Source organism: Syngnathoides biaculeatus, chromosome 2 (assembly GCF_019802595.1).
Source record: "Syngnathoides biaculeatus isolate LvHL_M chromosome 2, ASM1980259v1, whole genome shotgun sequence".
In the NCBI taxonomy this organism is placed as follows: Eukaryota; Metazoa; Chordata; class Actinopteri; order Syngnathiformes; family Syngnathidae; genus Syngnathoides; species Syngnathoides biaculeatus.
Genome location: NC_084641.1, coordinates 33,385,903 through 33,412,164, shown reverse-complemented (window position 1 = coordinate 33,412,164; position 26,262 = coordinate 33,385,903). Strand labels below are relative to the sequence as shown.

The window sequence follows — 26,262 nt, the reverse complement described above, 5'->3', positions numbered from 1 at the left end:
TACTTAGAATGAATCATTTTAGACGTAACTAGCTGTGGATGTTGTGAAATTCAACTAAAAGACTCCAAATGTACCAGTAAGCCTTAAGTGTTCCACTTCAGTAGGGAACAAACTCCTTATATGCAAACTAGTCTACTCTATGCAAGGCCCTCTTCCGTGATATGGAAATGAAAACCTTAAATACACAACAATCCTGTTTAACGATCCTCGCCTCGCATCGCACGCTGACAGACGTCTGACTGCCTCGAGGCTAGAGCACAATAGGATGCCAAATTCCCTGTTTAATAAAAAACAAGACAAAAACTGTTCGTTTCTGCAATTCATATTATGAAGTGGAATTGTGTCACAACAGAAAACACAATTTTACAAAATGACAATATTTAGTGTTCAAGGATCTGGCCCAAGAATAGCTTTCTTATAGTGGCAGGCTATATTCATGCTTGCGCATGCTCATGGATCGCCACTCCCATTTTCCCTCTATGATTGACACTTATCATGTTAGCGATGACCACTGTTTTTTTTGATGCTTTGTATTGTTTGTTTTTTTTCCTTTCCATTGGTGACCCACGATGAGCTCCATTTGGCCCTTGGAAGGTGTGAAATGGCACACTTGTCCCCCTCTCCACCACCCATGACTTGCCTTTGTATGTGCCAGGATTGATTTAACAGACGGAGGCAAGCCACAGAAGGTGTGAGCCCATCTGATTATTCACACACACATGCACACACAGTGTCAATGACACAGCCCCAAACCGCACCCCCTTTATGCAAACACGCTCACTATACAACCCTCAGCCTTCATGCCTCTCCCTCAGTCTCACTCAGTCTGCCTCACCGGACTACTTTCATCCACCAAAGAGTTGTTTTTTGATTTTTTTTGTGACTGAGGCCACAGTCACACAAACGTAGACTGTCATCATGGGGAGCGGCATTTCATGTGTGCCCCAGCACAACTTCACTTTCTCCAGCAAAAGCTTCATTCGCAGAAACAGGTACCAACTGTTGTACTGTATTATCATCCAGGTATTCCATGCTCTTCTCCATAACGTGTGTCCGCGCGACACATTCTCTTGGTTTAGTTTTAGTTTTGTTTTGTTGTTATTGTTGCCCCTGTGCTTTGATGGAAAGAATTCTTGTCATTTGTCAGGCTTTGAGAAGTAGTAGTGGGTGTTCATTTTCAGGATCACATAGTAAAATGGAATATAGTGCCAAGAGTTGTGCCTGGCTTCTACCATCCGCTTACCATTTGCTTTCTCCTCACTTCTCTGTGAACATGATCTGCCAGCTGTCAATAATTCGGATGACCCGACAACAAAATAAGGCCTTGACTGCCTTATGGTTTTGTTGACGTGCAACCAAATATACTTAAGTGAAAAAAATTTAATCCTTGTGTAGCAGAAACAGTTTGTCATGACGTCAATCCCGTAATCAATGGTCTATCTATCTGCTTGTGTTGAATCTCAATAGATTATGTCTGGACATGCTCCTAGTCATAGTGTTGGATTGTTACATCTGACTCCCATTAACACTCATTCTTCTAGCTACTGTGTGATGATTCAGGTTCTGGTTTTGACAAAACTTGCCTCGAAGCATTTAATGTGGTTCTTATTTACAATCTGACAAACGCACACACACACCCCCCCCCCCCACACACACACACGCATAGAACAGCTACACACCTTCTAAGTTAGCTCAATGGCTCAAGTATGCACACTAAATTCAGTCTTCCTGTTCGTTCGTGGTTAAATGCCAGAGCAGTGACTCGAGGATGTTACCTGTGGAAATGAACCACCTGCTCAGCATACTATCCACATTCTTCTTTTTATGGTGTGCCCACAAAGTGCAGCGGGGAGGCATGATTGTCATACTTTTCTCTTTGTTATAACACACCAAAGTGGAGCAGAAAAGCATCAGTGGTCTTAAATGATCAACGCTGGTCATGAACTTCCTGATTAGACAAAACTCCTTTCCCACCATGCGTACAAAGGCCCACTTTGTTTCTCACGCACACACAAATACGTGCAGATAAGCAGATCAATTCCAAAGTGAGACTGTAGCAGCCGTGCTCCAAGGCTTTATCAGGGGGGCGAGGAGGCTTCCTCATGAAGATGTGACACTAATAGTAACAGACGAGGGTCAACCAAAACAAAGAGGATCTTTGAATGCGGATTTTCCTGTGCATATCAGCAGGACAGGAGTCAATTGTTGTAATTAGTCAAATTTCTGGCATTGATGTAATGAAGAAAAAAGGAGGAGGTTAATTAGAGTGTATTGTCTGCAGAGGTGGCTAGAATAGCAAAAAAATGTGCTAAATTAAAAGTGTTATTACGTGTGAAAAATATGACCCAAAGTAAAAAGTAGTCCATCAAAAAATGACTTAATATTCAGTAAAAATCCCGGAGTAAATGACGATTAACCTCTGATTGACTTTAGTATATCTATTTACTTTTTTTTTTTAAATCATGGCATGAAGGTCAAACAGGAATATGTATATTCAGACATTGCTCAACATCACTTCATCTTAGATAACAATTAATTTATTAATCTTTACAAAGTAATATAAAGTAGGGAAATTCAGCTACCACAAATGGATTTTATTGTGAAGACAGAAAAACAAAAACAAGGCAGCTCAGCGAATCAAATTTCTCACAGTCTGTAGAAAAAACAATAGATTGAATGTGAGGCCAGTGATGTTCAACCTCTTCTGACTGCTAGTCGCATGCCGCTCGCTGTTGGGGCCAAACTTCAGTTTCAGTCACTTTGGAATTTTTGCCCATTTGTGTGGTCACGTGACTGCCTGGCTTTGCGTGATTGGTGAAACAGAGTCATGTGATAGGGACGGAGGTGAAGTGTCTGAGAAATCAAAACAAATCTCGTAGGAGCCATAGTAGATACAAATGAAAGTAGTGAGTGGAATGTAAAAGCCGTCTTTCTATAAATACAAACAGGTATGTTGCCTTAAAATTAGATTGACGAGTTCAAATTCATGCAAGGATTTACAAAAGTAAATGTATAATGGATTAAACTACGACGCACCTCTGATTGGCCATATGCGATTTTGAATATGAAACAATAAATAACTGCACGAATTTGATCACTATTGGTTAGAATCTCAACAGTTTCTTCTGGGGATGGAAGTTGATGATAAGGAACGCCTATAAACAGGGAATGTCCCTTGAAAGTGCACTTGGGAGGCAGATGATAAACACTGCAAAAAAAAAAAAGTGCTGACAAGTTTTGTTTTTCTCCCTTTTGAGTAGCAGTCGTCTGTTTCGCAAGAAAAACCCCCAAGAGGGCCAGGAGAAGTCCAACAGCATCATTAACATCCTCTGCACTGTCACCCCGAGGAAGGTAAAAGCTATCGTCCACGGAACAAAACAAGTGCCCCACTGGGCGTGCATGCAAAACCAGTATTCATGAAGCCTTTGGTTGCAGGAAATGTCCCCTAAGGACCTGCAGACCATCGAGAACATCAAATGGGACCCTCCATTCCCGTATGACCCAGCCAGCGGTTGGAAGAAGAGCAGCATCAATGTGAAGAATTACGGGCGGCTGATTCACAGCTCCAAAGTTCGTTTCCGCTTCCTGCACTGCCAGGTGAGCAGAATTGATTATCTCTTTTTTTTCTTTTTTTTCAAATGTTAGGAAATCATTATGGTAATAAATTAATGTTTTTAATTATGTGCGTCATCAAGAGAACGTTAATATGGCTTGCGCTCGCATGACACATCCATAACAAACCAGAAAATGTCAAAACCAACAAAAGGTGCTGGGCGGACATCAAACAAACTAAAAAAAAAAAGAAACCTGGTGATGAAACTGACATTGTGGTTAGCTGTGAATAATCTAATCACTTCTCCATCCTGTGTTTGGACATGTTATGCCGAATTGTAATTGTGAGCAAAAATCTGAGGGTAGAGAGAGCCAACAGACAACACACAAGTTGTAAAAAAGTCAAATTTGTCAGTGCTGTAACACAACAACTCTGTCCAGTGAGCATGAAAAAAACAACAACATTGGACAATGGAAAGAACATTAACTATTAAAAAAACTGCTGAGGAATGAAAACATGTTTCCCAAGTGTTGGGCAATAAGTGAAGTATTGAAAGAAAAGAGGGAAATGTCCAAGAATTTTGCTGTCATCAGATGTTGTGGAACTCAAATAATTCCCTCTTTTTCTCAGAAAGCCAAAACCTACACAAGCCGATTTTCTTGAAGCCATAAATTATTCCGCTGGCGAGGGATTTCGAAAGCAGTTGGGTTACAGTAATTTAGTACGTGACATTGGTAGATGATTCTTCAGGGAAAAACCAAAATGTCGCAAGCAAAAAGGTTTAAAGAGATTTAACACGAGTTGTATGAAAAACGATGCCTTCGCACGGATCACAATCCATCATTTTAACTGACACTTTTGAGAGAGTCATTAATTTAACAATGTATGGCATCTGTAATGGAATCAAAATCTCAGCTAGAGCAGAAAGTCCAAATTGACTGTAAGGCTTCTCTTGTCATCGCTGCAGGATATACACGACTGTTACCTGGATCTCTTCCAGACTCACCTTCACTTTGTGTCCAATAACACCCCTGGACTGACATACCAGGTGAGATTTTTTTCCCCGAAACTTCCACCTCAGGAACTCAGGTCTTTCTTCCTCCAAATCTATGCTTAAATGACTACGTCAGCATTTTTTACGAGGTTTCGTGTTCGCTGGGATCAGAGATCGGAGTGATGCCGTCATAGCTTTTGACATACGTATCCTGTCAACCGGCAGTGTGTTGGTAAACAGAGAGTGTGATTATGTTTCTTCACCTGTCTACTGGAGCATGAGCAGTCATTAATCATCAAAGCAAATCGTTTGATGAAGGCAAATACACGACAGCGTTTACAAGGCAAACTTAGGGAATCTTGATTCGGTTTGAAAAAAAAAAACAACATTTTCGTTGGAACATGGTAAAACAAAACTGCATGATCTGAGTTTAAACACCACACAAGGCAAGGTTAGCAGACTACTGTACTGTAGTATTAAATGAAGTTGTGCATCAAAGTTACTGTAGTGGTTCAAATACCTGACACAATACACTCTCCATAATCAATCTACAACAAGGCAGAAAATTGATAGAGGGATGATTTTTTTGCTTTTTTTGTATGCAGGGAACGCTCCCACTCAAAGAACTTACTATCTGCAACCTCCAACAGAACAGCAACTACACCCAACCGATGGAATATGCCTTTCAAGTTAACGGTGAGCATTGTTATTGTACTTTGTTATGTCATTGTTACAGCGCTGTTGTCGCGACGTAAGAATAGTGTTGCGATTAGGTGATGAGCAGCGCTATAGCTCATATCCAAGATTTGCTCTGGTTTCGGCTCATTCACGCTGGAATCAACTCATCAGTCAGGAACTTACTGAGTTAGATGTTGGGCTGAAAGTATTTTTAAAAAGAAGAAGAGTGGATGCAAACAAAAAAAGGCATCTGATGACAATTTAAGCAATACACTAAGCTCTGTTTTCCTGGAGGTTTAAGCTGCAGCATTTCCAATGTTTTCACATTCCAGTGATTCAAAAGCGCCGCGACCTTCATCACCTCCACCCAACCCCAAGACTAACGAGAGGTGTATCCCCTTTAACCTCAGTCGGGGGGCCAAAGCTGCCTCGGAGCCCTTTTTCCTTGTTCACCAACAGGTGCAGTTCGCAGAGGCCAGTTGTGACCCAGAAAAGCCCAGCGAACACTCTTAGGCTTAGCACTGCTGCAAAACTCGTACATATTCTGCAAACTAATGCCACCTCACTCATCCGATCCAAGGGAAAATGTTGTTTTGTTGGCAGCTGGGAAACAGCATAAAACTATTTAGTATGTAGGAGAAATTATGTATTAATTAACACCACATATACGATACAGCCTCCAGAATGTGCCACCTCACATGTTACTCAATCAATGCGTGTTTTCTCATTTCTCTATTACACAGCACATATAATGTCCAACATAAAACAATTGAATTCCAAAATGGCTGAATTAGGCAACTGTTAATCACTTGGTTCCCCTTGGATGCATTGTCTACCAATCAATAATGAACTCGCAGAAAAAAGGTCTACAACAATAACACTAATTGATTGGAAGAACAGTAATGTCAGAAAACAATGGGATTTACAACATTATGGGTATTTCGTTTGGTCATTGAAGTGAAAAACCACTATCACAATATTGACACCTTTTCATCCAAATTCACGATATACTGTATATGTATTTCCCGCTGCTTTCCGGAACAAGCTTGTTATTCTGCAGTTTAATATTTCAGTCTGTGTTCTCCCTCGCCCGGAAACTTTATTTACTTTATGTGAGGCATATCCTCCGACAAAGGCACACATGTGGAGGAAGTGTGACGAAAGTCTTGCTCAAGTGAGAGATCTGATGTAGCGATGACTGTGTGACATTTCCTTTGCCTGTGCTGGAAACACAAAACAGTATTAGCTGAAGCGTGTTAAGCGCATGACGCACCAAACAGCGCACGAGAGAAAACTTACAGGAAATGGTAAGAGTTGCCTGAAAGTTACATTACGTAATAAAAGTTCATTACCTTTAATGGGAAGAAAGAACCCCATAAAGTATTCAGATTGTTTCAAAGCCAGACCTTTCACTTTTTTGACTGAATCATGCGTCACATAATGAGCTCAAAACAAGAGCTAAATGAAGAACTGTGCTTTGACAAAGATAATCAAGCTCAGTTTTGAGATATGTATTTATTTGCAATGGCTTGCAACTCTTGGACTGGATCGCTTTCTAATGTCAGAGCACCATTCATTAAATAAAAGATCTTTGCTGTTTATCTCTGGTATGTGCGCATCGGAAAGCAGGAAAATATTTTTCATTCCTTCAGAGTTTTCGGTGAGTGGGAGGACGAGATCACTAGGATTTGAAATTCGTGTGGGGATCTTCAGGAAAACTCTGTGACGTGGTTTCCCACATATGTTAGCAGTTATTGCATTCGAGACACAACAAGGGGAGCTGAGTGAGAACTCCTTGAGCGATTGTGCAAATATTTCCGAGAAACGAACCCCCTTTTGCTCCCCGCAGGTGTCAGCCTGAACCCCATCATCGTCTATTGTGCCAACCAAGAAGAAATGGACCGATGGTTTGGACTTCTTAAAGAAAACATCGAAGCCAACGGCGGCTCCCCGATTGCACTGGAAAACTACACCAGAGTCAAAGTATGTTCTCACAAATGGCCGATCACATTTGTAGTGCGACACCGCAATAAACACTCAGTGTGCGCGAGATGGGAAGTCTATAATAATTACACATTCTGCAGGTTTTCGTGTCTAATCATGACGGTCATGACTTTTTAGAGGTGTCTGTGATGTAAGAGCCTGCAAAAATTCCACTTGGATGTTAAAAGGTGCTTAAAATGTTCCACAGAGGCTACTCTATTGTATGTTATCCCAAACCACAATTTTGGATTCTGCGATGGTGGGAAAAAGCAAAACTATCTTGTTGGAATAGTTAACCATTTGCATCGTTTAGTAACCGAACTCCAAAAAGCTTTAAAATCATCATCATCATCATCATTTAAAATCACTCAATTTTTGTGCTTGGAAGTTTTTTTTTTTTTTTTTTTAATTTGTCAGGTGGGGGAAAAAAAAATTATTCTCCATGCGTTGCAGAAACAGGATGTGTGTGAGTGTTTAGTGAGTCAAGTAGGTCACTCCTGGCGCTCCCCAGGAGTTGGATAATAGGGAGCGGCCTTGACTGCATCACAACCGTTAAACACTCACAAGTACGTCACACTTTCAGGTTCACGACTGGCTGATGAAAAACAACCACACTTTGTTTGGTGGTCGGTCGTTAGGTCCTGTTTACTCTTCTGTGTTCATGTATCCGATGCGCCGCGTGTGTTGTGTAGGTGAACCAGGAGAAGACTCCTGCAGGAAGAGAGGAGCTACGGAACTCCATCAACAAAGAGCCCATCTACGAGTGGGAGGGCTCGCAGCGGGACAGCCTGGGCCCCATCGCCTACGTCACCAAAGTGCGACTGCAGCACCTGCCCTGTCAGGTACGACCAAACCACACCGTAAATTTTTTCTACCATCTTCTGGGGACACACAAATGAGCCACAAATGCTCATGGAATTTTTGACAGGACTTGAAGAAAGTGCTAAATGAGTCACAGAGTGTTCAAATTATCTTCTTCTTCTTCTTCTTTTCCTTTCGGCTTGTCCCGTTAGGGGTCGCCACAGCGTGTCATCTTTTGCCATCTTAGCCTATCTCCTGCATCTTCCTCTCTAACCCCAACTGCCCTCATGTCTTCCCTCACCACATCCATAAACCTTCTCTTTGGTCTTCCTCTCGCTAGAGTGTTCAAATTATGGAACATATGTATTACTTCCACCGCACAATTTAAGGGGTGAGCCCAAAGAGTGGAAGTGTTATGACCTCTCCCCTACATATGTTTCTTCATTTATTCTCAACAAGTGGTCAGCAAAGTCAAATCTGGCACACGAGTGAACTACAGCATATGGTGGTGATGTAGTATTTTGCATGAGGGGAAAGTTCAGAAGAGCACCAACTGATACAGTAGAGAGAACTATGACAATAAAAAGCTCATCACTGTTTTTATTTTATAAGACTTTTATGCAGATTAGTGATTCATTTGAGACCAAATGTGCATCGTTAAGTCCATTCAAAATCATTTATAAGCACAATTAAAAAGAACACATTAAGACAAGTGCTGTGCAGACTAAATTGGCAACATGAAATATGCCAACGACTTACTGTAACTCCTGGAAGAGATTTTTTGAGATTGAAATTTTCCATTCCTGAAAAGGGGCATTTTAAACATCTGAAACGAGCCACATCACACGTATAGGGCCACATAGGGTGTAAAGCGGACCCAGTGCCCGCAGGTTCCACCGCCTCGGGCCGCTGGGAAAAAGTCTTTGACACAAAGTTTTGAGTCTGGGGACCCCTTACATGGGAGAAAATCTTGTCAGGAATCCATCAAAAACACCAAACAATCCAACATAACTACCATGTGCAATTGCTGTGTGAATTTATTTTTTGTCACTTTTCAATCAAAAATATTCATGACCGGTGTAATAGAAAGGATCATAACAAAATTCAATTAATTAAATAAAATGTTATATTTACCCAACCTCACAAGCTGATATACAGTTCTTCCGCTAACAGCTGCAAAGAGAGATGTAGTCTATAAAAACAGTCAATATTGCTCACGTATCCCGATAGAAACTATTTTTTTAAAGCATTTAGCAAGTTAAATTCCCACTGAGTGACAGACAAAAGTCATATTTCATATTCATATTTCATTTTAGCCCTGCGATTGTCTGGCAGCCAGTTCAGGGTTTACCCTGCCTCCTGCCCATTGACAGCTGGGATAGACTCCAGCACTCCCGCGATCCTTGTGAGGAAAAGCGGCTAAGAAAATGGATGGATGGATATTTCATTTTATGGTTATAGGCAGTCACAGTCAATTGCACGAATCATTACCAAAGATATGGTCCCGTGTATTGTATATTTTGCAAATTGCATTTTTGATTATGATAAATATATTGGAAATTTTGGACCTGAGTTCTGTACTTCCTCGCCCCAAACATTTTGCCAAAGTCACCTCACCTCACCTCTGCAACTCAATATTGGAAAAGAATGTGAGGCAGTTAAAAATGCTGTGTGTGCATGCAGGACAAGTGAACTTCATCAGCACGTTTAATTGGCACAAAGCTACAATGTGCTAGGGAGGAGTAACTGGTTTTGCATGTTTGTCTTATTAGCACACTGGTCTCCATTTGTAGGTATACACTTGAAAGAAGAAACAAAATGATATCCCATAAATTACTTTGCTGAAAGTCAAATTACAACTCACACGTAAATTGTAGTTTTCTTGGTGGGGCGCATAGCCACGTTTTACAGTATCAAGTAGAGGCGGAAAAAAAAGAAACGCGATCATGACACAACTTGCTGGGATCTTTGTGCTTTATTCACTGGGTGGGTGAGCGTTTGCCCCCTGAAGCGCGTGAGATATAGGCTTTGGGAAACGACTCTACTGGCATCACAGCTGGAATGCCAGCTGTCTCTGCAGAGACACCCTACCTGAAAATCAGGAAATATCAGCTAAGCTCTCCAAACCTTTAAATGACCAAAGTTTATGGCTCTGTCACACCATGACGTTCTGGTCAACGTCCTCTGAACATTTCAATCGTTCTATTTTTCAGCGTTCTCAAACGGAGATGACACATCTGGCGTGTGATTAACGTGTGTCTAACGCATGACTTAACGTGTGTCTAACGCACGAAAAGCATGTAACAGCGACCAAATAAGATACCCCTAAAAACCATTAGCGTGTGCAAACGCGTCATTGGGGTGTGACGAGCGATTTGTCAACGTAAGACGAGCGTGTTGAGCGTGTGACCAATTGGTGAATAACGACAGAAAAGCGTTTTGCTAGCGTGTAATTTTTACAGTGGAACCGGCACTAAAACGTTGGAAAGTCCATAGTAACTTCAGCTGTTGTCGTGAGTTAGAACAGTGAGCATCATGCCGCCGAGAAGAAAAAAAGTTAGGGCGCGGACTTCAGCAACTAGCGCTGCTAGTAAGAAAGCTGAGCCTCTTTCATAACGAGCAATGCGTTTGGAGGAAAAACAACAGCAGGAGAAAAAGCACGTCCGCGAAGTCACACACCATGTGACACCCCCTGGGGACCCTAAACACCCTAAACCCCAGTGAGGACGGTCCAACAAAGAGACAAAAGAAGCAGAGAAGGATTGCCGGATCCTGGACCGGGCTGTTGAGGACAGTCTGGTGGAGTTTTTCCGCAAAAACGGAACTACTCCTTTCTGGATCTTTCATAGTAGGTGCTCTCTACTGTAGTTTAATATTAAATGGACCTTGCTTACAAAGCATCGGTTTATATACCCATATGCATGGAAGTTCGGGAAACGCTTGAATGACGCTCAATGGACGCCAAACGACGTTTGTTTCACTTTAGTTACACGCTGTGTGCGCTAGGGGATTGTTCAGTGGGCGTTGACAGGTTGCCAGTGAGTCGTTCACTGCAAAGCAAACGATTAAGTAACAACCAAGCAAAGCTATAGTTACGACTGACTAACGATAGGCAAATGCGTGCAACGCTCGGCAAACCTTAGTAGAACGTTCCACGAACGTTTTGAACGTTCTGCAGCGTTTAAAATTAAACGATGAATGCTGGTCTCGGTGAGAACTTTTGTGCATGTTCAAAACTTTTTTTCCGGACCGGCGTTCTCCGCCGATTCCCAGCGATCATTGACGTTTACTAGCGTTCAAACAACGCTCTTCTGGAGCTATCCCGGCGACTATGGGTGACTACCAACGTTTCCTCAAACGCGATAGAACGCTGACCAGAACGTCATGGTGTGATGGGGCATTACCAGGAAAGCCATCGGCCCTCAGTGTCAGAGTGTTAAAGGATCCAACAGGTGTTTTTTTTTCTTAAAAGGCTTGAATCAAGTATCAAGGTGACTTTTCGTCAGTCGGTCTTATCTGTCCGCAAAATGTTATCAGGTTTTATTAGCTTTAGAGCGAAGTATTTGATGCCGTTATGCCTTCTGCAACTTCAAAGCTGCAGAAAAATAGAGCGTTGTTTACAAAGGTCAAGAACGTTCAGTCCATGGAACACGTTGACTCCGTTGCATTAAAATATTTAGTCTGGTGTGAAAAAAAAAAGAGATAAAGCGATGAGGCAAGCACAAAGCAAATTCTGCAATTGGGTAGCGTGAATGGAAATATCTGCTCACCTCAAAACTAAAAAAAAAAAAAAAAGAATAAATAACTAGCAAAAATGTGTATAATGTTTTAATTGTCTCTAATGAGGAAGGATAATAAAATAAGGAAAAATTGACCTAAATGTAAAAATTAGAGTGCACACGTCAAGTTGACAATTGCTGCTTTTGTGTTGACAGCAACAAAACGACAGACTACTGGTGATGTACACGTCAACATTGATCATCTTATCGGAAGAGGAGAACGGGCTCTTCTACAAGGTACTACTTAGATTTATATCCTGGCCAAGGACAGCGTTTCAATTCTTCATGCGTGTCTTGCTGAACAAAGTGTGCGATGGTTATGACTTTTGTCAGGGAAAGCTTCCGCTCAACATGATCACAGTGACCACACCCTGCCAAGATGTCAAGCCCAACACTTTTCTGATTGAAGGTAGATACATGCAGTTGGTATGATATAATTTTGTGTGCCATGTTGATAGTCCATGGATGAGGTCATTGGTTGCGTAACTGCACATACATAAAGGCTGTACTGCTACAATATGTTGTAATATTGATATTTTCTCCCAGCCTAGTACACAGCGTTGTGCATATTTTATACTAAGTGTACTTTACCAAGAATGCGTCAACGTCAGAAAGTGCAGCGCTGCATGAATGAATTGGTTTTATCCCCCACTGAATGGCAATCCGAGCGTGGCGCATTCCACTGAGCGACTGGAGCGAATGACGCGCTTTGTACCCCCCTCTGTTGCTAGGGAAGCTCATCAACCCCATAGTGGTGTCTTGTGTGGATAGGAGCGAGTTCTGCGACTGGATCCAGAATTTCAAAGCTGCTGACGTGCCAGTTCTCAGCCCTCCGCCCCCTGTCTATGACATCATCTACACGCCGACTCAGAGAGAGGTAAGACCTGCCCTACTTTTTTTTTTTCAACAGACTTCAAATACTCACGTTGTTCACAGCTGTTTGTAAGTGAAGTAGACTATGTTTGTTGGTATCGTTGAACTTCCTCTTTTGTGACTCCAGGTTGAGTCAATTAAAGATAGTAATTACCTGATTTGAGGATGTAAATCTTCTGTTTCACATTCTATAATTGTGTCTTCAGTGTTGATAATATAATAATCCTATTTAGGTAGGTTTGTGGGTCAAATCACACATTTTTATGGTCACTTGTTAGTCGGGAGAGATCCTACGGCTCAATTTGTAACCTTCATATTGGCAAATTTAAAAACAAACCAAGCTGATCCATCATAAGAAAAGTTAACATTTATACTGCTCTGGATCAAATAAGAAATCTATCATGGAAAGTAACAATAGACAGCTTGTTGTTCTTGTGGTTAGCACATCTGTCTCATTCTTCTGGGGTTTGGGTTTGAGTCGTAGTTCGGCCTTCCTGTGTGGACTTTGCATGTTTTCCCCATGGTTAATATGAAAATACAGATTTTTTTTTTCAATGTCAACTATCCCAATTTTCACTATTTTTGGTCTGGCTCATTCTTGTCTCCCACAAAAAGCGAGCGACGGTCCACTGTCGTTTTTTGTCTAAATGTGTCCATAGTCAGCTGGGATAGGCTCCAGCTCACCTAAGAGCCGAATGAGGACAACCATTCTAGGATGGTTGGTGATGGTTGCCATGGATAGAGGGAAATACCTGCAAGTAGCTTGTTCCTTCATCTCGTCTTGAAGAAACCGAGGCAAAGTTGAGTGCACTACTTAGCTGCAACCAGCAGAGGCGCTGTTGATGTTTTTTTTTCTTTTTAATGTTCTACTCTTCACAATATCAATATTAACCTTTAAAAATAATCATGCAAGGTTTAAATATACAGTGAAAGTTACCTGAAGGATACATTTGCAAATGAATGACATCCATGACTACAATGTCAGCAGTGCATTTATTTGCTACGCGATGACAATAATGTCTGGAATCTCGTCTGCCACGTAGGCGCCACAGTTTGACAGGTGGAGTGGAAGCGGTCAAGGCCACACCGAGCCCCTCAACTTCAGTCAGAGTGGACGCGGATCACACAGCCGTCATTTCCCCACTCACGAAGGCAACCCGCTCTCACCAGGATACTCAGAACCTCTCTGTGTAAGTTCCCATCAATATATGTGAGAACATACATTCTTAGCGATAAGGTAAATTCTTGTGTTTTAGTGGTGCACAACAGCTAACCCCCCCCCCCGCCCCACCCCCCGCAATTAAAAAGTTAATGATTCACCAAGGTCAAGAGTCATGTATCTGCCACAAAAGGCTCAGGTGATATAACTCAAGGCTGTCAAGAAAAAAACTCAACACAATTTAATTGGAATTTGTCCCTAAACAAGATCCCATTAATGCAGGAACTGATTATTCAGCAGAAGCTGAACCTTTCCTTGGCAACCTCGCACACACACACACACATACACACACACACACACACACACACACACACACACACACACACACACACACACACTCACATGCACACACGCACGCACACATGCATACTACAGAAATAAATAAGCATATCAGAACATTTAATGACACTCCTGTAAGAGAAAGGCAATGCAGGGCAAATTTCCAATTACCTTTAGTTGGAGAGGGCTCAGTGCACGCAAGACTCGATGTTTCTCAGCCTCTGACCCGCACCCATCTCATTAAAATAATGGTGATGTCTTTGCCCCCACCGGTGTCATAATGGTTGGAAATTAGGCCAGCATGATAGGGGAATGTTTACGCCGCTGACCGTTCTGCTGCCCAATGTCTACAGTACAGCCGACCCTCCTCGACCGAGACCACGTGCCAAGGAAGCAGGACCAGCAGCTTCTCTTCCCACAGCAAGGCCGAGCGTGAGCCACGACCTTTGCCGCTGCGCTACTCGTCCCCCCAGCGGAGCTCCTACCTCCAGGTCGGAGACAGCTCTGCGGGCATGCTGCAGCTGTACAGCACACCGTACTCTGGCCCGCATCGCCTCGAGAAAGGCCTGCTTGTCAAGGTAAAATGCCTGCATAAGCTGGATAAGTGCGTAAGGTATTCCCGTTGTGGCTGTCGACTTATCTTACATGTCGCTATAAATACACAGTGAGCAGGGAGAACAGCACGGTCATAATTTGTCGTCTTTGCCCTAGCAGTGACAAAGCTTAGACATGACAACAGATGAATGAGTTGAAAACATTCCATTGTGGGCAATGGGGTTAAGAACGTTAACCTGATTTTTTTTCTTTTTTTTTTTTAATCAATGAGAGAGAACTTTCTTTCCAAACTTCATTTTGTATTTAATATATAGCAAAATTCAATGTATAAACAAAGTAGTCTCGTAGATTTTACAAAGCTGTTTTTGGAGTGTGAAGTGTCTGTGTGGCTTCTTGTTCCTGGGCTTTATTGGAAAGTAAAATATTCATTGGCACACTCTATGAACTTTGTCTAGCAACAAGCGGCCATGCAAACGATCATGTTGCTCCAGATGCTGCATTGTTAATCTGTTGTAGCTGCTGTTCATTTGGATACCACAAAGTAAGCAAGAGCACTGCAGCAGTTTCAGAATTAGTTGGGGGATGTTAAATTCCCCATAACAAATAAATGGATGATAAAAACAGTTGACTGCTGAAGTACCTGATCTGTTCTACTACCCACACTCCTCCTCATGAATAATCTTCAATTTGCATGATGTAAATTGAGTTTTTAGGGTGAATGAGGATGTTTGAAATGTCAGATTAATTTTGACACATCAATTTGCAGAATTTGAATTTGCGGAATTTTGGCCCATACGATCTTATTGGTGGAAATTCGTAACTGAAACTTGTCAGCCATTCAGAGATGAAGTTCGACCAGTAGCAAGCGAAATGATATAGGTTGAAATGATATGGTGAGAAAAGTGAAATGATAGGTTTTCTATAATATATAATATTAATATAATATAAAGTATAATATATATATATAACCCTATAGTTTTACTATAATTTGATTAATTTTTAGACCAGATCCTCAAATATCGCATTAAAACATTCCCCCAACGCCCATTATTTTCCGACAAAAAAAACAAGTTTCTCCAGAACCCATCATCTGATTTTTTTTTTTATTATTATTATTTTTGGTGCATTGTACTAAGGATGAAGTGGCCATTTTTGCAACAACAGGTTATTTATGAGATAATAGACTTGTGGAAACACCAGCACTGCAGAGCATTACACGAATAGTCAAACTTGATAATTAAAGCCCAAACTCTAAAACTCAGTGAGTGTGAGTCCCAGAATACATGATAGAAAAAATAAAGCACCACAATTCCTGCGTTAAACCATCCGTGTTGTGGTCTGTTGTGATCAGTCAAACAGCTGGAACACTTCTCAGACGTCCCTCGGCTACTCCCTGAGCGCCCTGCAAGGACACTCTGACATGTGCGCTCCCCGCCAGCCCCTGTCCCCCCTCTATGATGAGCCCTGCAGCCCCGAAATCTTCACCTTGGATGAAGGCAGGCCTGTGGTAAGTGGCTCAGTGATCCTGGATACAGTGAGTTCCATATACAGCAACACAGACCAACGAACAGTCGGATTAATTATTTGTGACTAATACTTGCATTTTTTTGACAAAGTTAATTGCTGATCAGATTATAACAAACATGAGTTTGAGTTTTTCATATTAATGGACTCTACTCTTCCAGTAAACTATTAATGATAGATTATTTTTCAGTCATCCTCCTGCGAATAGTTGAAATCGGTGCAACCAGTAGTGTAAGTAAAGCTGCCCAAAAAAATCGTAATTGCCTGTAGCCTGTAGGGGCCACAAGATGATGACAAAACATCTAGACAAAGCTGCACTATGGTCAGACTAAATGAAGCTCCTCCACTCACTTTCTGTACTGTATGTCACAAGGCACCAAAGGAACATTTCTGTACTCAATTATAGAAGCATCTCAATCTCCAAACGGTCTCCCTCTCCTTCAGCAGGACAGCTGGCAGGAGCCCACTAATCTGCACCACCATGAGCAAAGCTCTCGGGTGGCATCCTCTTCCTTCAAGCTCTGCACGCCCCCAATGGGCAGACACAGCCGCAGAAGCCAGGTCCTGAACCACTCGCAGGGACACGCTCTGGATCTGGAGTTGGAGAGCCCTCAGGGTCAAGTGGAGCGGAGAGCTGAGGCCGTGTCGAGGCTCAAACTCCTGACTGCCCCCTCCAAAGGACAAGAGCAGGTGAGAAAGACAGAGCCGCTCATCTCCCAGGGCACTCTGGTTTCTGGAATGCTGTGTTACGGCATGCATGCGTGGCTTCATGTATGATAGGTGCGTGTATGGCATTTCTTCTGCAGGTGTTATATTATCAATTACTGCAGCTGAAATAGAATATTTGCTGCTGTGGACAATAGGCAATGATATGTGTTTTCACATTTTTTTGACAGACACACCTCCGGTCCAGCTATAGGATCAACTCTTCTCAGATGTTTAGTTACTCACCAGGTAAGAACTGATGGATTGCTACAATAAGCATGACGGAAATCTCTCCAAATACACCATGGACAAAAGTAATGAAATATAAATCCTATCAAGACGTGAGGATTTTTTTCTGTGCTTGTAACTTTTTGGGAACCGTTTGGCAAATTCCCTTATCTTATGGCCCCGTCACACCATCACGTTCTGGTCAGCGTTCGAGGAAACGTTGGTAGTCGCCCATGGTTGCCGGGATAGCTCCAGAAGGGTGTTGTTTGAACGCAAGTGAACATCAATGATCGCCAGGAATCGGCGGAGAATGCCGGTCCGGAAAAAAAGTTTTGAACATGCACAAAAGTTCTCACTGAGACCAGTGTTCATCAACGTTTAATTTTAAACGCTGCAGAACGTTCAAAACGTTTGTGGAACGTTCTACTAAGGTTTGCCAAGCGTTGCACGCGTTTGGCTATCGTTAGTCAGTCGTAACTATAGCTTTACTTGGTTGTTACTTAATCGTTTGCTTTGCAGTGAATGACTCAATCGAGCGTTTCCCGAACTTCCATGCATATGGGTATATACACCGATGCTTTGTAAGCAAGGTCCATTTAATATTAAGCTACAGTAGAGAGCACCTACTATGGAAGATCCAGAAAGCAGCAGTTCGTTTTCGCGGAAAAACTCCACCAGACTATCCTCAACAGCCCAGTCCAGGATCCTGCAATCCTTTCTCTGGTTCTTTTGTCTCGTTGTCGGACCGTCCTCACTGGGGTTTGCAAGGTGTTTAGGGTTTAGAATGAGTTTTGCACTGAAGAACATACAGTAAGAGCCTTGGACTTTAACCCAGTGGCATGATTTGGGCTACACAGCACTACGGGCGAACCAAAATACATTTTGTGAATCCATGAACTGCATTTTTATGTTTTTCTTCACAAAGTAGTCACTAGTGACACTAAAATGATCTAACAAGTGTAATAACCATAAATGGGAGACTGTTCCAAAAGAAAGCAAGTTCGAAATGCACTATTTATTCATGGTTTGGCTAATTACGTAATTAATGAATTTACACTGGGATTAAACAGTAGGCAGAATGCTCTTTCATATGTAATCAGACGAGAGAGGAAATTCAGTTTTATTGCTTATGTTTGGATGACATGTTGCGATGAACACATACTTCAAGCAAGTGCCTGCATGTCTCGATGACGCGGTATCTATGGGAAAAAGAAAAGAATGACGTGTAAAGTATGAAAACACTTGCCAATCACACTGCAATATAAGTGTGACTTTTGTCTCACAGGCTAATGTTTGATTTTTTTTTTTTTAAATCCCATCTAATCTCTCTCTCAATGACAGATCTTCATTCATACCTCAAACCCACAGAACCGGATGACCAGGAAATAGACTATGACAACATTTGGGATCACGATCGCCATACTGGAATGATTCAGCTAACGTCTGGAATTCCGACACACCGGACAGGATTAAACAGCGGGGCCAGAGGCCTTGGTGCCATGGCGACCGAGCAGAGATGGTCATAAAACAAAACAATTGGCCGACACTCGTCTGGGCATGTGCAAACAACGGAACTTGAGCAGAGGGATCGTAAAAGCGCAAGGTTGTGTTGTCCATTGAGCATACAGTAGAGTAAGAAGCATTAAGATCTAATGGTGGTGGGGGTCTGAAAAAAAAAAAAAGGGCAGTCTTAAAAAAGGTACGAAAGTAAAAAATAGATTTCACCTGTTTGAGAGGAATGTAGCATGATTTGACTACAGAGATGTTAATTATTTGTTTCTTTTATTGCTTGAGTGAAAAAAAAAAAACATTCCACTGGGGCTTCTTAATTAACCAACTGGATACATTTTGTATAAAGCGCATGATTTACTATGTAAATAGAAACTTCATTTAATTGTAAGAGGGTAATATCTTACTGTGTCATTCAAGTGTGGCATCTTTATTCGTATTGTATTTCTTTGATGGGCTTATTTATATTTGTGAAAAAATAAACTGGAAAAGTGAAGCAAAACATTTGCAGTATGTCTGTTATGTCTTTTAATTCCTTTATTAAACCGGCATGGACATTTGGCCTTTGAACAGTGGTGTGCAAAAGCGTCCGCTGTGCTGATGCCCCTCGAAAAACAACCGATCGAACTTTATTTACCCTAAAACCGATTGTAGACGGCTGCGGGTAGGGTTTGAATCTTATGGATGCCCACCTGAACCGACTTGGGTTAGTTAGCTCAAACCCTAAATTAACAAAGACCACTACCTTCATTCAGCTCTGCATCTACCTACCTAAACCTAATATTTACTTGGCTCATTCCTACTAATATTGCAATATTGAGAAGTCACTTATAATTAAGCATACACTCAAAATCATCCAACTGCTACCCGCAATTGTTTTTCTGCTTGTTTCGTGATCTTATGCTGCCCTCTCGTGCTTATATAGTGTATACGACTTTTTGCTGGATTTGAACAAAGGCATTTTTAGCAGGTATGTTCCCAAAAGTACTTGATTGTGGTAAATTTTGTTTGAAAATAAACAATTTATGTTAGTGAAGGACATTTTACATGTACAACCGGTGCACATGCTCGAATGAAGTAAATTGAAATTGATTATTTTCCAAGTGTATATTTCATGGTCATAAAAGATATTTCCACTCATTTGATTAGCTTCTGAATCCAGGTGCAATAAATATCATATACTTTAATACTTAAGGATAACAAACGAGAATTTTCAAAATGTATGTTCCTTAGTACTGACAAGATCCGCTCCACTCACCTCATGCTATTTGCTCAATGTACAAAATCTCTGAAAAATGTTCCAGTTAAACAAACAAAAACTTTCCCCTAAGACATAAAACAACATGAATTTAATCTTCTTTGTTCATTCTTTATTAAATCTTTGGTACATCAGTCAACAAATTAGTTATCATTTATAACTGTACAAAGTGGCATCTATTCTTCATATTATTTGACCTTTCGCTATGCCACAACCAAAATGCAGGGAGGTCAATCAAAGCACAGAACAGAATTCATCCGATGCTTTTCTGGCTTCCAGTATTTGAATTCAGTGGATCTTCAAGCAAAATGTTTCACTTTCATCTATTTATTTATTTTTTTGCATATGAATTCCCTTGAGCCAGTTTGAAAATGAGTTTGATACACACCTCTGTCTTTACCTTCTCCTTGCTTTCCCCCAAATCAGATATTTCTGCTTGGTATGTAGCTTGTGATTGAAGGTTGTGCCGTGGCAACAGCGCCTCATAAAATATTAACAAATGAAGGTGGGTCTTAATGAAACTTCAGTAGGGAAGAAAGAATTACTAGGAGTAGGCGGTGACTTATTCAGAGACATGTGGGACAGCAAGCATCGGTGGGAGGGGGCAAATGCTGGCATATTCAGATTTTTGTGCAAGTTTGCCCATTTTAGCAGACTGGTCTGTGCCAAAATGGATGTTCTAGTGTAGCAAAGGGAGTGTCCTTGGGTTTGTGCATGGAAGTCCCAATTTGGTGGCAGAAAGTTGATCCTAACTCATACCTGTCCAGCCCACATCCAAGTCCTGGTGCAAGGTAGACCACAACTGTAATTGCAATTTAAAGTGGGACTGACATCCCTATAAATATTCTAAAGTAGATATTGTAATAAAAATCAGTATTCACTTCAATGTCTATACGGAAAAAAAAGTGAGCGGAGAGCGCGTCATCCATGCACAAAGTTGCGCAATTGAGTGCCCCTCGACATCCAAGTGGTCGCCATATTAGCCATCCTCTGTCCTTGACGTCATCGTCACTTCCGCCGTTGAAAATGCGCAGTGCCTGCTACTATGAAAGCCGAACGACAGAGATATTCGCATTTTTCCGACGCCCCTTCTGACACCGAAGGTCTTTTCGAAAAGGACAACACCACACAACCGAGTGAAGTTGCCGGGGCAAGATTACACTATTGTTTGGAGCCCTCAGGGCAATATTACACTGTTGTTTCAAGCCATATTCAGATGATATCTGATCATGGCCAAAACGCATCCCGTCCAATCCACTCCCGCGGCGGAGATGAGCCATCGTGGCTCATCGCAGCCGGCCGGTGTGGCTTAAGACAGAGCCGCGCGGTGCTGCTTTAGGGGGGTGCTCGCAGTCGAGCTGGGGGGCTTTATCCGTGCGCGACTGAGTAACACATTCTCGGCTGGGTTCTTCAGAGCCGCCCCCGTTGCAAAGCCCGACGCGCAGCCTTCGCAGAAACTGTGACCACCGAACGCGGTGCCTCTGCCAGTGTGGCTGAGTTAGAAGGAGCTGGAGCGAGCTATGTTGCTTTTAGGGGTAGTCGCCGCAGTACGCGATGAACACTATCGAGACATTGTTGGCTGGGCGACGTGGACATCGACACATTTCATGCGTGGATCTTTTGCTACGTTATGAGAGAGACCTATTACGTGGTCTGCCCCAAGCTATTGTTTTTTTTTTTGAGCTGTATTCACACCTACCTGTTATTGGGAACCCACGAAGCTCTCGTCCTCTGCACTCGTGCAATCCATTTTTCACAACGAACAGGTTCTCTTTCAAACTTATGAAGGGTAATTCCATTCTCCCGAGTGTTCAAGCAATGTCCATCAATGCAATGAGCCGGCATTTTGGCTTACACGAAGGAACAACAAGCTACCTTCCCGGAGGTAAAACTAATGGAAACAAACACGTCTACGTGGGGGTGCCGCTGTCCTTTTCATCTCTTCCTGCTTCTTCTCGAAAATAAATCCCTGACAGGATTTTCATGGCGGGAGTTACAAAAAGCTGTATACGTCAAAATCATGTTTTGTGGTGAAAAAACACATGGGACCATATTTTCTGTGGATTTTTCATTAATAATATACCAAAAATCATCCGTTTGACGACACTTGACCTTTAAGTGAATCTGACTGGGCGGGACAGTGTTGGCCTCAAAGTTCTGAGGCCCATGGCCTGTGTGGAGTTTACATGTTCTCCCTGTGCCTGCGTGGGTTTTCTCTGGGCATTCCGGTTTCCTCCCACATCCCAAAAACATGCAACATTAATTGGACACTCTAGTGCAACTGTTGTCTGTCTCCATGTGCGCTGCGATTGGCTGGCATCCAGTTCAGGGTGTACCCTGCCTTGTGCCCGTTGACAGCTGGGATAGGCTCCAGCCCTTCAGCGACCCTCGTGAGGATAACCGGCTAAGAAAATTTATGTATGTATGGATCTGTGTGGGGTAAAGACACACATATATACCAAACTTGGATTTAAAAGTGCCATATTTTTGCCATTTCTACCCCCATTATGTGACTTTGTAACATGGACTTAGTATAAAAATCTTGGATTTGATTAAAAAAAAACCACCTTTGTTTTGTCATAAGAGTGTCCAGAAAAGGCCCCTGTGACAGCTGTTTCATTGTCCAGTTTTGGATCCGCTTGATCTGTACTTGGCTAAGATGGTTGTTTCCATTGTTGAACACCCATTTGTGAGAACAAGCCATTTTGTTAAGTTGACACTGCTGGCTCAGGATCAGGGAGGTAAGCGGAGATCTTCGCTAGGTTAGCTCGAGAAATTTTGAACGACCGATTTCAGGCCTCTCGGCAGAAAAACGTCTGAAAGTCAAGACTATGATTTTAATTCAAATTTAACATATGCACCATAGAGACAATACTACAAACTACACCCCAAACATTAGATTACGTTGGTCTGGTAAAATATTGGAAATTCAAGTCTCCAGCAATTATTACCAGCTCATTAATTATTAAATAGGAACACACTCACAAGACTGTTACCACATAATGGCCAGAGCATTGCCAAATGCTCCATGCACGCACATATCCTTGCAATTACGCATCGTCCTCTAACGCATAAAGAATTCTGCCATCTCTCCTTGCAAGACTATGAGTGCACCACATTTAAAGGGAATGAGAGGGGCTGCTTTGATTGGCAGTAACTGAAGTTAGTTATAAACACTCCCACAGACTGACAAGAATATCAGAATGTCAGAATACTCCACAAAATTACCAATATAGGTCTCACTGACCCCTGGCCCAGAGCCGCGCCACCCGCCGCACAGGATTTACTCTGTTCCCAAAAATAGAGCCCATCAAGTACCACTAAGATTGGTCAGATGCTCTTTCTTCTGACCATCGGGCACCTCCACCTTGACATCTTTCCGCAGGTATCGAATGGCTGACAGAGCACTTACATTGGCCAGCAGAACTGTGTGAAAGACAAACGACAAGCATGTCAGCACATAACTACAATGATCCTACCTGCACTTCAATAATAACCGAGCATGCTTTTATGAAGTAGAAATGTTTAATAAAAATGTACAGGTAATCAGGTAGTTTCTTAAAAAACGACAAGTGCTTAACTATAAACTAAATGGGCAAATCCAAACTCAGGTGGGAATTTTAAAAAAAAAAATTTTTTTAAACCGGTTGTTATGTTTGACAGTGATCACATGTGCTAAGATACATACTAGCCTTCCACATGTCTCCAACTTGGGGGTTTGCTGTCTTCAGCACCCAAGAAGCGAATGCAATACAGACCAGGCACATATCTGATTGTCTGAGAGGCAGCAGGGAAATATCTGTCCCTGTAAACAAAGTGACAACGTTTTCCACAGTGGAGGAGATGGACGGCATCATTGGCATTCGTACAGCAACAATTGAGCATAAGAGCCCGTTTATATGTTGGAAGAAAAAAGTGCGAGAATGTGCACTTCAAGACGAGTAGTTACTTTGTATTGGAAAAGAGGAAAGATCAACTCATACTGAGTTGACCAGGAACACTCACTTAAACTACCAAATAAGGTGAATGGCAAAGGGCTCATTAAAATAAAATTCCTGCTGTTATCACTAAATGCAAAGAAACGTATGAGCTTACTTGGATTTCGAACAGCTACTTGCATATCTTTATATCTTAGTTGTTCGGCCAATATCCGTCTGGCAATCCTGTTTTCCCTTTGTTCAACGAGCAGATCAGGATCAGGAGGGCCCATGTGTCCTAAGGCAGGAAAAGGACGTGCGTTTTTCACATTTTGAAACCTTGAGCTCTTGTTCCGAACTGCCCCTCTATGGAGACGAACATTCCTGAAGGAGAATGTCGCTGTCCAAAAGAAATTCTCTCGCAAGCTGCTATCACAAAAGAAATGATCATAATTGTCTCCAAAAGGTTTGGTGGCATCTGATTTTTGCTTGAGCCTGCTGACCACCCTCTTTCTACCACAACTTTCCTCCTCCCCCTCCTCCTCCTCTGCAGACTCATCAGAAGAAGAGGATGCAAAGAAGTAGTCGTAGGCTTCTGGGATGTGCAGATTTGTCTGTCCAGAATTCACTGGAAGCGACTTTGTTTGCTTCACTTTTGTGACAAAAGGGGAGAAGAAATTTTTAATGTCAAACTCTGCAAAGAAATGATCATAAGTTTCTGGGACTGAATTGCCATCTGCTTTGAAGTTGCTAATGTCATCTGTTGCTGATTGGGTTTGTTTTCCACCCAAAACATAATGAAACATATCAGAGAGAGAGAAACTGAAGCCGTATTTTGAAGCTAAACTCTGTGGGTGGCTGTCTATTTTTTTCAGTTGGAATTTCTCCAAAGTTTGTAACATTTGACCTTTCATTGCTTCACTGTTGGGTTCCAGAGAATCCAGAGCTTGCAAATTGTGCACGCTAACGTTTTTCAATATCTTTCGCAGCCTGTCTGGTGAGTTTCCATGTCTCAGAGAACTACTGAAAGATGTCACCATCTCTTCCTCAGGATACGCATCGAAAGGTCCACTCTTCCACAATGGTATTTTGAATTTTGAAGAAGTGGAATCAGGATCTGAGTGAACGTCTTCAGTTTTCAGTGGCTTGGACTCAACAGGCTGAGAGGAAAAACTGTAATGATTGTCATTATTTGTCCTCCTTAAGCCTATAATGTCATTTATTGTCAGCTTCTCCATTTCACTCCAGAAAGAGGACATAACAAATACTGGATGTGTTGAATCTGCCACCTTGTCAGGCTCACAGGATTTTGTGAGAACACCTTCATCGTCAGTCTTTAAATTGCTTCTCAATTGTCGTTTGTTATGATCTCCTTCCTCATATGTGGCCATGGTTGAACAATGTCTATTAACTGGATCTTGAGGACTGGGAGATGAACATGAACCAGTCATATTTTCCTTAGAAGGTGAAAGGACTGACCTTGTGTCTTCAAACATGGCCAACACTGGATTTGTTTCTCTCTGGTTGTTATTGGAAAAAGGACCTCCGAAACAGCTTCTCTTCTTGTCTTCATCATTCAACTTATTACGTTCCACATGATGTTCTGTTTCCTTAAGGGCTAAACTGCAAAGTCTTTCTGATAGGTGACTTTTATGAGCTGCTGAATTTATGAAATTCGAGGTTGATTGTTCACAGGTCACTTTACTTACAATTTCATCAATTGGCGAGACAGTGGTTTCACGCTTCTGGACTACAGTGTTGGGAAAGGTCGACTTCTGCGCAAGCGGTATGAGTTCATTCAATTCATAGCTATATTGGTCCAGATTGTGAGCCTGCATTGCCAGTTGTTGCTGGGACTCAGCTGATCTTTGACACGCTGTGTACTTGCCTCGGCCAGAATGTAAAGTCTGTGCAGCCAGGACGGACTTAGCAGCAGATTGAGTGTCACGTTGGCCGCCATCCACATCATCATCATCGTCATCGTCATCGTCATCATCGTCATCGTCATCATCATCATCATCATCATCATCATCATCATCATCATCATCATCATCATCATTCCAATGTGGTCTCTCAGAAGCAGCGTGGACTTCTGCTCTACTGTTTTCGATACTGAATTGGTCTTCACAACTTGGAGGATTAAAGCACTGGAGACACATTAAATCGTCATTATGTTGACTATCTTTGCTGCTGTTGTACCTGCTTTCATATGGACATGGACCTCCACCCGGGAGCAACTTAATATCATGGTAAAGTGGAGTTAGACTCTCCTCCTCATCAGGCCTTCTGTCATGTCCACTCTGGGTTGACACCATAGCGAGCCACCTCTTCTTTCTTCTCTTCCTTTTCATGGCGGTCAGTAATGAAGATGGTAGGCTTGCTGTGGCCCCATGTGACTTATAAAAGT

General features: G+C 42.1%; 2 protein-coding genes across 4 annotated transcripts; one reads left to right on the top strand and one right to left on the bottom strand.

Annotated features, from left to right (window-relative positions):
• The first annotated feature begins 815 nt into the window (after positions 1-815).
• On the top strand, positions 816-19,184 carry plekhn1 (pleckstrin homology domain containing, family N member 1). 3 transcript variants are annotated; one of them, XM_061801637.1, is made up of 16 exons: positions 816-992; positions 3,261-3,351; positions 3,436-3,597; positions 4,521-4,601; positions 5,153-5,243; positions 7,075-7,208; positions 7,901-8,050; positions 11,945-12,025; positions 12,122-12,197; positions 12,520-12,665; positions 13,705-13,851; positions 14,513-14,737; positions 16,066-16,221; positions 16,686-16,928; positions 17,135-17,192; positions 18,513-19,184. In XM_061801637.1, exons 1-16 carry the CDS (start codon positions 919-921, stop codon positions 18,695-18,697), a joined length of 2,100 nt encoding a protein of 699 aa, XP_061657621.1. In that variant the 5' UTR covers positions 816-918; the 3' UTR covers positions 18,698-19,184. The 3 variants fall into 3 exon arrangements, with proteins under 3 accessions (XP_061657621.1, XP_061657612.1, XP_061657631.1); XM_061801628.1 differs by having other exon boundaries at positions 16,683-16,928; XM_061801647.1 differs by lacking the exon at positions 816-992 and adding an exon at positions 2,792-2,948 and having other exon boundaries at positions 16,683-16,928.
• A 4,064-nt stretch (positions 19,185-23,248) lies between these two features.
• perm1 (PPARGC1 and ESRR induced regulator, muscle 1) lies at positions 23,249-25,836 on the bottom strand. The gene is made up of 4 exons (XM_061810887.1): positions 25,740-25,836; positions 24,034-24,507; positions 23,627-23,743; positions 23,249-23,364 (listed from the first exon to the last, which is right to left on the bottom strand). The coding sequence occupies exons 1-4, from the start codon at positions 25,834-25,836 to the stop codon at positions 23,249-23,251; spliced, it is 804 nt and encodes a 267-aa protein (XP_061666871.1).
• Between the last annotated feature and the right edge of the window lie 426 nt (positions 25,837-26,262).

Coding starts and splice junctions, on each gene's coding strand:
- perm1 (XM_061810887.1), bottom strand. CDS start 25,836: ATGACGATGATGATGATGTGGATGGCGGCCAACGTGACACTCAATCTG. Junction 23,744..24,033: donor AGTAGCTGTTCGAAATCCAA/GTAAGCTCATAC, acceptor CTTTGTTTACAG/GGACAGATATTTCCCTGCTG. Junction 23,365..23,626: donor TGGAGACATGTGGAAGGCTA/GTATGTATCTTA, acceptor TCTTTCACACAG/TTCTGCTGGCCAATGTAAGT.
- plekhn1 (XM_061801628.1), top strand. CDS start 919: ATGGGGAGCGGCATTTCATGTGTGCCCCAGCACAACTTCACTTTCTCC. Junction 3,598..4,520: donor TCCGCTTCCTGCACTGCCAG/GTGAGCAGAATT, acceptor TCATCGCTGCAG/GATATACACGACTGTTACCT. Junction 7,209..7,900: donor AAAACTACACCAGAGTCAAA/GTATGTTCTCAC, acceptor TGTGTTGTGTAG/GTGAACCAGGAGAAGACTCC.